Raw genomic sequence first — 9,333 nt, 5'->3', positions numbered from 1 at the left:
ACCCCTGCCCCAAGCTCCTTATCCCGACTGTGGAGGGCAATGTAGCAATATTTACCAAAATTACAAATGCACATTTTTTGTGCCAGCCATTCCACTTTGGAGAATTTATCCTATAGACATACTTGCATCCACATGAGGTAATACATGACCAGGTTTTTCACTGCAGCATTGTTTGTATTAACAAAGGATGGGAAACAACTTAAATGCTCATCAGGAAGTAACTGGTTGAATAAACTATTATCCATTCATACAATGGAAAATGTGCCACTATAAAAGAAGAATAAGGAAGTTCTTCATGTACTGATACAGAAAATTCTTTAAGAAACACTGTTTTTTAAAAAAAAGCAAGGTACAGGGGTGCCTGGGTGGCTCAGTTGGTTAAGCATCTGACTTCGGTTCAGGTCATGATCCCACAAGTTCATGAGTTCGAGTCCCACACCAGGCTCTGTGCTGACAGCTCAGAGCCTGGAGCCTACTTTGGATTCTGTGTCTCCCTCTCTCTCTGCCTCTCCCCTGCTCACACTCTCTCAAAAATGTTAAAAAATTTTTTTTAATAAAAATAAGCAAGGTACATTAATGTATATATGTCAATTTTTAAAAAAGGGTGAAGAATAACAAGTATACATTATTTGCTTGTATAAAGAAACTCTCTAAGGATAAATGGAAAAGTAATGAGGGGCTACCAAAGGGGGTGAGGCAAAAACTGGGCACATGGCTTTTCACCATACACTTTTCTTGTGGACTTTAAGCATGTGGATGTTAATTAGAAAATTAAATATTATTGATTAAACAAAAGAGAAAGAGAGACAGAGAAGCTCTCTTTCATTCCCTTTTCCTCTGTAGGTCTCATTCCTGCTTTTCACCTTGTCAGGACTTTCTTTCAGTTAGATCTATGGTTGTGGGGCTTCCAGTGGTTAAAGGAGAAATACACAAATCTTCTTTTAGTCCTTTGCGTAGGGAGACCTATTGACACCTAGGTTGAATTTCTTCCCCCAGATTCTAAGTGGCAAAGGCTGGCAGGCGAGGGAGGAAAGGAAAGATGTGTATTCCTCACGTGTTTTTCCCTCACCGCTGCTGGTGCTAAAGCAGTTGTGTTTGCTGCGGCAACAAGGGCTTGGGGGAAACGCTGGGAGGTGAGCTCCTGTTCCTTCTGTGGGCCAGTGGGGAGATAAAACCAGCTGGGAACTCCAAGCATCACTTTGAAAGGAAAACAAGTGAGAAACTCCCCAGGCAGTGAGAGAAAAGGACAGGACTTACCTAGGGTGACGAGTTGCCAAAAGGTTTCAGGTCACCCGTGCATCTTACTGTTTTGCTGCAGCCTCTCAGAAGGCTGGTCACTAAAGCTCCCACCTACCTAGGAGCCCTCCCACCACTCAAGATTTATTTTAACCCACTAACCCTCACACCCCGCTGTTCTGGTCTTAAGTTGGTGTAATGATATTGGGATAAATGACAGAATCCAAGGAAAATTAACGACAAAGTCTCTGATAGACCTCCAAAGCCAGAGCATAGCTCTCTTTCTGTTCCTCTGGGAGCAGTTCGCAGAATAGAGGGAGGCAAGGGTATATGTAAAGCACAGCCTCATTTCTTTGCGCTCCTAGAGGAGTAGTGCTAAGCAAATTCTCTTTCCTTTTTAATCACATTCATCTTTGATCCCAAGAACATCAAGCTCGCAATGGGAAAGTGAGGGCCATCTGGCAGTTGCTATCACTAAAATTTTAACAGCTGGCAGTTTGATACCCTGGAGACTGGATATGGGAGAAGACTGTAGTTGGTCAGGGCAGAAGAGTCAGCAGGATATGGTGGGCATAGTGATTCCTGTTACCCATACTCTAAGCCAGAAGTTCATAGGAAAAAGGAAGCAGGCTTGAGCCTCACTTTAACCAAGATGCTATAAAGATCATGCCTACTTGTTATACCATTACAGGGTATAGCAAATCTATGCACACTTGGGGCCACAGGGAGTGATGGATAACACAGTCAATGCCACAAATGGATGACTGTCCAACACACAGCACCCCTTTCTTTGGGGTGTGTCCCAGTATTCAGGGGTGAGTCCCCAACACAGTCATTACTCTTTGACCTGCCTCACTGGCAACAAGAGGTTTATAAATCTTGCACCTGACGTTCCTACAGCTGTCCTGGTCTCCACACTTCCCGAGACTTAGTGGTCAGTTTTCCTTGGATTCTGTCATTTATCCCAGTATCTTTCCAATATCTTTCCCCTCAGCCTTTTGTTCACTGGTTTAAAATGTCCGAGTCATTGTAGAACATTTGGAATGCATCTTGTTTTCAGAGGCTCTGGGTAATGCGCAGACAGCGATGACAATATACCACACCCCAGTCAAAACCAACATCATTTCTCTCTTGAATGACTGCAACCATCTCTCCAGAAGATCCCACTGCTTCTACTCTTGCTTTACTCTATTTACTCTCTGAAAAGTACACACTGACATTTTAACCAGATGAGTCACTTCTCTAAGACTCTTCAATGGCTTTCCAAGGCCCTAAGAATAAAGCCTAACCTGCTTAGTATGTCCTTCTTGCAGGTCCTTGCCCAAACTCCTCCTGTCTCTACACGAACACAAATGCTGGTTCTCATCTGGAGCCCTTTCTCTCTACTCTGTACCTAACAGGGGCCTTGTCTCCAACCTAAATTAGGTCCACACACCCCCCCTTTTTTTCAATTCAATAGTATATACTCTTTTCCTTCATAGCTCCTATTACAGCTTGTAATTACATATTCATTTTGGTGACTTTAGGCAATGTCTGTCTCCCCCTTAAGACTCTAAGTGCCCTAGAGTCAGGACTGTCTCCATTTTGCTCCCTCCAGTAGCCACAGAACTTAGCACAGAAACTGGCATACAGTAGGTACCCAAATATTTAATGGGTGTTTAAATAGGAAGAGATTGGCATGGCTAGAGATGGCTGAGATTAAGATAAGAAACCGAATTTGTGTGCAAGTGATAGCAAAGGAACAAAATAGATTTACTTTAAAAAGAAAATTCAGCAGAATTTGATGACAGGTGGTGGGAAGGAAATATGCTTTACTAGCTGAACATGCCACCTGACTCAGAGAGGAAGGAGTCAAAACCAAATTTTCAAACTGGAGTGACTAATGTTTAGGTTTGGGGAAATATGATACTTAAGTTAGTTTTAGACATATCAGTTGGAGATGACCAAGAGATATTAAAGCAGAAATGTTCAGAAAGTTGCAGGGTAGGGGCGCCTAGGTGGTTCAGTTGGTTAGACTTCTGGTTTCAGCTCAGGTCATGATCTCATGGTTTTTGAGTTTGAGCCCCACATCAGGCTCTGCACTGGCAGCACCTGACACAATTCAGATGCTGTAGACAGAAAGATTTATATCACTTTAAAATAAAAGATACTTACATCAAGGGAATGGGTAAGGGGCACACCTCATGCACTGGTAATGACTGTGCCTACGTCTTTTATACATGAAGGAATAAAAAAATCCAGAGAAACAAAGTGATCTGCTCAAGGTCACATAACAAGTCAGTGATGATGCATTCTGACCCACTTTTCTTGACTCAGAAACCTCCTGAATTTTCAGACATGCCTGCTTTATAGTAAATACTCAAAACCATTTCCTGATAGTCAAGGTGGACAAATAAAAGGCAGCAATTTTATTTCCTTAGTTTATTAAAGATGACAATGAACCGTTAGGCTGTGTATGTATTACAGTGAATAGAAATCCAGTTCAGAACACAAGTTGCACATGAACAGAACATCTCTATATAGACTCTTGTTCCTTTTACGTTAATTTAACAAAAACTCTAAAGCCTTGGCAGAGAAAGTCAATAACAGCCTCATTTAAGTGGAAAATATTTGCCTTCCACTCTTCTGCAATGTCTTGAATCTTGTCTCTACCTTGCAAGCAAACTTTTAACTTTTTTCCCTTTATTTATAAAAAAGAACACTTTTTCCCTCCCATTTCATTCAGAAAGAACTCTCTTCAGTGCATTCAAAGCTTTTCCCCACAACAGCAGGGGATTTCAGATACTGGTATTAGTTGCAAAGTGCTTTCAAAATATCCCATACTCTTTCCTCTCAAATAAATAAATAAATGGGTATTTGGACAGTGATGACAGCAGAGTGTCAGGGTCACTGAAACAGATACGCAATCTAAAGAGATGGAATGTGAAAGGTGGAGAAAAATAAGTGAAAAACCAGGAGCATGTAAGACTGCTGAGCTCAACTTTGGAAACTGTCGTTTTCCATCTTTTGGTCCTATGCTAATATGAAACAGGCGGAACAATAATGAGAGTGCATCTCTCTTCCAGTGTAGTGACTTGGAGTAAGGAGCTGGATGTGTAATTTGTACCACAACTAGAAGCAGAGTTCACCATTTTTTACAAACCCCTGAGTCTGAATCTGAGGCCTAACCTTTAGTAAGCCTTGAGTTTTGTGGGGCAATTCCCAAAGCTCCTAGGTAGGACAAGGCTCCTAGTTAGCCCTTCAAAGCTGGGCTGGGCTGGAAGTCTTGGCTCTCAGAGTCTTCCCGATGAACTAAAGGGAGAACAAGCTCAGGGTCTTCCAGCCCGATCCCAAGTCCGAAGCAGAGAGATCAATGCCATGCGTCAATTCCTCCTTGCTCCCTGTTGCCCTGGTGGAGCCTCAGCTCTGGCCACTTCCTTCCTGCCCCTTCTACTTCCTGTGAGACTCCTGGGTGCCTCCAGCTCAGGCACTCATTGGCTTCCACCAGCCACGTGCTACTTTCTGTTCGGCTTCTTGGGGTAGCATCTACACCAAGTTTTTTCTATCAGCAACCAACTATGGAAAGACAGGTATACAAGAAGTCAGTCCCAGAATGAAACAAAAACAAAAACAAAACAAAACGCTGTGGGCTTTTGTTCACAGAGCCGCCAGCCTTCAGAACAGTAACCCTGACCAGTGTTATATGCAGAGGTCAGGAGCTATAGCAACTTAAGGAACACCACAAACATATCACGGTCCCCTAGAAACACACATCTTAAGAAAGGGTATGTGTGTGTTGAAATTAGTAATATGGAAAGAATGATTGAACATATGGATATCACCAGGCTAAATGGCTCAGTGCATAATAGGCATAAAGGCTCTTGTTATTCCAAGAACACAGGAACATTCACACTCACATTCATGTCCACAAATTGCCAAGTTCCCTAACCCCACTAATAGCAGAAAGCTTCCCCACCCTTACCCCAACTTTAACAAAAGAAACAAAGGTAAGAGTTCATCCACCAGGGAGGGTCCCAACTCTGTTGCAGGAAGGGGATGAGAATGGAGTTGGGCCATACTTTTACTCAGAACCAAAATGACCACCTAACAATGGGCACAGTGGCAAGAGACCCACAAATAAGATGGCGGATAGAGTTTTTGTCCTCAACTTAGGATGGCATCAGGGACTTGCCTAAGCTTGAAAGATCATATATACACCAGAGCTAGGTTGAAAAAAAGAGACCTTATCACTTAAGAGGAGGCCAACAGCTCCTCTGACTGAATAAATGCTCCTTAAGCAACAGAGCTGTGGCCTCACTTATGCTGGGTGTAAGGCTGTGAAGGGGTCTGGCCTAAGTATCAGTTCTGTTTCTTTGCCTCAAGCCCACCAGGGTAAAGAAAGTCAGCTTGTGACATCATCTTTGCCTAGAATACTTCAAACAAGGAGGTCACATGGTGGACTCCTTGAGGTCTCTGAGGATTCCAGGTAACAATGCTGCTTTTATGGCCTAAAAAATACCTAAATAAGCTGGACAGAATGCCCACGATGTACTCCCATCCTCTAATGCTTCTCCTCAGGGTGCAGTCTGACTCTATTTCAGGACTGAGAGAGAAAACTCCGCCCTCCTATTTCAGCAGCAAAGGAGAAGTGAGTTGGTTGAGAAAGGCCTGACTCAGAAGCTCCAGAACTAAAACAAAATAAAACTGGAAATGATACTTGAAACGCAGCTGAAACCGGATCTGGTCCAAGTGGAAAAGGCCATGGATGTCAGAAGCACTGGGTCTCATTGTCCACTCCCCTGACAGAGGCACTAGAAGCTTCACATTAAGGACCTGTGTGTCAGTTCTGATGGAAATACCCGGTACCTACACATTGTCACAACAGACTGGACCTCACCAACCTAACAAAGGTTGATTACACATGGACGTTAGATAAGTCATAAAAAAAAATGATGATAATAATCAAAGAAAAAAAAAAACCAAGTGGGGAAAGTCCTTAAAAGGGTGGCTCAGTTCTGCATTATGTGTGACCCTAGCGCCTAGAAGAGGGCTTAATGTGCTTTCTTCAGGTGGTCTCCAGGACGGTGGCCTCTAGGGCCAAGGCTTCGGTGGGTTCCTCCTCGTAGTCTGACATGTAAGACTCCAGGCTCTGTTTGGCCAGCAATTCCCGCCGGGCCTGCAGCCGCTCACAGCGGGGACAGCTTCCAGACTTGAAACAAGCCTTATGGTAACACGCTTTACACTCTATTCAAGGAAGGTGAAAAAAAAAAAGAGAAAACTATTTGTATTATCTCAGCCAGAAGTAAATCACTGCCACAGCCCCTTCTTGCCACCACTACTAGGTGCACCTGCAGTGAAAACAGGGAGTTTCTGAGACAAACTGAACTCTTCCTAATAGGGACGGCTGAGGGAAATAAATGAGCTTCGTGTTCAGTCTGGTTTGCCCACTCCACACCCGCACCAGTACTTACCTTCACAGGTCCGGCACTTATGGAGCTCAAAAGGGAAGATGATGTCATCCTCGTTCTGACAGAACTCACAGATGAAGCCCTTGGCTTGGCAGAGCTGGGGTGGGGGGAGAGGGACAAGCAGCAAAATCAGGGGCAGCAAACCAGGAACTGGCACAAGAGGATGAACCCAAGTGGGGGACGGGGCAAGATATAAAGAAGACTTGAGTGGACCCTAAGGGGTTCTCCCGCCTTCTGGGAAGAGACCGGCTGGACATGACAGCCAAACTGGGGCCAGGACTGGGCAGTGTTAGACAAACCTTTAAGATGGAGACAAGGGAGCATGAATTTGAGAAACTGCAACCACGAGAGTGGTTCACAATGCAGAGTTGTAAAGAAAGAAGGGATGATGCCACAAGGGGCTTCCTAAAGTCAGAATTCCAGGCTGGGTGATGACTCTATTTTGAAATAGGAACCACAGCCAATTAACATAAAATGTGATGGCAAGGGCATTTCTCCAAAATAACACCCAGCCTTGAATCAGGTTATAGCAAAACCTTTCCAATTCCCCCCACTATACAGGATCTCTACATATGCCCTATTTTGAGCTCTAATTCTGGGACTGTCACAGGAACACACACTGGGCATATTCTAAGATCGGAAATTCTAAAAATGGAACTTCTGAATTTCTGGCATGTTGAGTATATCAAGGACAATAATAACTTGCATCTATAGAATGAAGTTTACAAAATACTTTCATGTAAATTATTTCGTCAATTCTCAAAACTACTGAGAGGAAAGGGCAGGGGCTATTAATTATCATCTTCATGTTACAGACAAGAAAATTGAGGCTTACTGCAGAGAGGGCAAAGTACTTCCTTTGGTCACAGTAATTTGAGAATGATAAAGTGGAGGGAGACCCAGTCCCTCTCCAGATTCTAATTCAGGGTTCTCTCCTCCCACATCAGGACAATTCTACACTGAAGGCCTGCTTAGTCCTGCCCTTACCCAGGGGCAGTGCCAGCACCACATCCTCTTCTGATTTCAGGTTCTTTAGATCTGGATGAATTTAGCTGTTCACCAATCCCAGGAAGAGCAATCCTACCCAGTTTTTCTCCCAGTGTTGACATGCCATTTCAACTTCCTGAAACTGCATGGCAAGAACTTGGGTCCATCCCACTCCCTGTATCCCTAAGCAAGAGTCCAGTCACATGATAAAGTGAGACTATCTTACCATGCATCGCTCTACGTGGGCAGCCCCTGCCCTGGTGAGCTCAGCAAGCCGGGGCCCCAGCTCTCCCTTCCTGGTTGCAGTCAAGTCATTCAGCGAGTATAGGTGGAGATCCTCGGTCAGGTGGCCTGGAACTGTGTCAAAGGAATCCAGAAGCCTACAGAAAATGAGGGGAAGTAGGTAGGAGCCGAAAACGAACATTTTGGGGGCACCTGGGTGGCTCAATCGATTAAGCATCCGACTCTTGGTTTTGGCTTAGGTCATGATCTCACAGTTCCTGAGTTTGAGCCCCATGCTGGGCTCTATGCTTACTGTGGAGCCTGCTTAGGATTCTCTCTCTCTTCCTCTCTCTCTTTGCCCCCCACCCTCACATCTCTCTTGCTCTCAAAATAAATAGATAAACTTAAACAAAAGAAGAAGAAGAAGAAAATGAACATTGTGTGTGGCACATCAAGGTAGAAGGATCTGTACTATCCAGAAGCAGGATAGGGAAAAGAAGGACCCAGACAGAGTCGATGAGGGTGGGCAGCGTTCAGCCAGCCTAGGAGTTCCAGACCACTCCGGACCCTCCACACTACTAGATGTGAGTGAGAAGTGACTTTTATACCTTCCTGCACAGTGATTCATGCCAGCTTGCGAAGAGTGGCAGGTCTGGCCTGACAGAACAACCACAGAGTTCCCTTCCAGAGAGGATACAGACACACTCAACTGCTGCAGGCTTTTTGCTGACCATTTCTGGAATTCTCTACAAATCTCTCTACTTTCCTTCTTCACACAACAAGGGACAACTGCTGGGGCGTGTCTGTTTCAGAGACATTAGCCCAGCAAGAGGCCTCTGGCCTCCACACGAGACTTACTCTTTGGCCAGTCGGCAAGTCTTAAACATGTTCTTCATGTGATACAGCTGGATCCGCAGCAGCTGAAGAGAAAGACATTGTGGTGGTGAGTGGGGGGTAAGAGCAGGTATGAAGAGGAAAGAAACAATTGTTAGAATGACTAGTACCTTTTAACCCTGGAGGTCTGGAAGCTTAGCATGCAGCAGCCAGAGCCAAACTATTCTCTACATCTGTAACTCAATAACTTGCTTCAAAATGACCTCCGGTCAGGGAGGGCACCTCTGCTGGGTTGTGCTCCCAAATCACGTATACAACTGGAAGCCACTGAGAAATTCAGAATTTGAATTTCCCACCTGATACCCTATTCTCTCTTCAGTATATTTTCAGTGCAGGGAGAACTCCTGCTTTTGTCACTGAGTGTCATCTATGGCTTCAGACCTGCCGTTAGCAGGTTTGAGGCTCTAACTAGACAGGTGAGAAATGACAAGAGTCTGAGAAAGCATGTAGAGAAAGTGTGAGTAATGAGACGGTTACAGCTCTGACACAGTGACAGAAATGTCGTGATCCTAGCAAAGGCTGCATGAACAGAGGGAGGGGATGAGGG

At 44.5% G+C, this 9,333-nt stretch overlaps 1 protein-coding gene across 10 annotated transcripts in view; it reads right to left on the bottom strand.

The window, feature by feature from the left end:
- Positions 1-3,642: 3,642 nt before the first annotated feature.
- RUBCN (rubicon autophagy regulator) overlaps positions 3,643-9,333 on the bottom strand; it is a 59,937-nt gene continuing 54,246 nt past the window's right edge. For all 10 annotated transcript variants that reach the window (XM_045502372.1, XM_045502376.1, XM_045502373.1 and 7 more), the window contains 4 exons: positions 8,751-8,812; positions 7,897-8,050; positions 6,687-6,780; positions 3,643-6,459 (listed from right to left, as the gene is read on the bottom strand). In XM_045502372.1, the coding sequence (XP_045358328.1) occupies positions 6,281-6,459; positions 6,687-6,780; positions 7,897-8,050; positions 8,751-8,812 (489 nt within the window). In that variant the 3' untranslated portion in view covers positions 3,643-6,280. The remainder of the gene's footprint in view (positions 6,460-6,686; positions 6,781-7,896; positions 8,051-8,750; positions 8,813-9,333) is intronic.

Source organism: Leopardus geoffroyi, chromosome C2 (genome assembly GCF_018350155.1).
Source record: "Leopardus geoffroyi isolate Oge1 chromosome C2, O.geoffroyi_Oge1_pat1.0, whole genome shotgun sequence".
NCBI lineage: Eukaryota > Metazoa > Chordata > Mammalia > Carnivora > Felidae > Leopardus > Leopardus geoffroyi.
The sequence above is the reverse complement of the archived record's forward strand: the minus strand, read 5'-3'. Positions and strand labels throughout refer to the sequence as shown.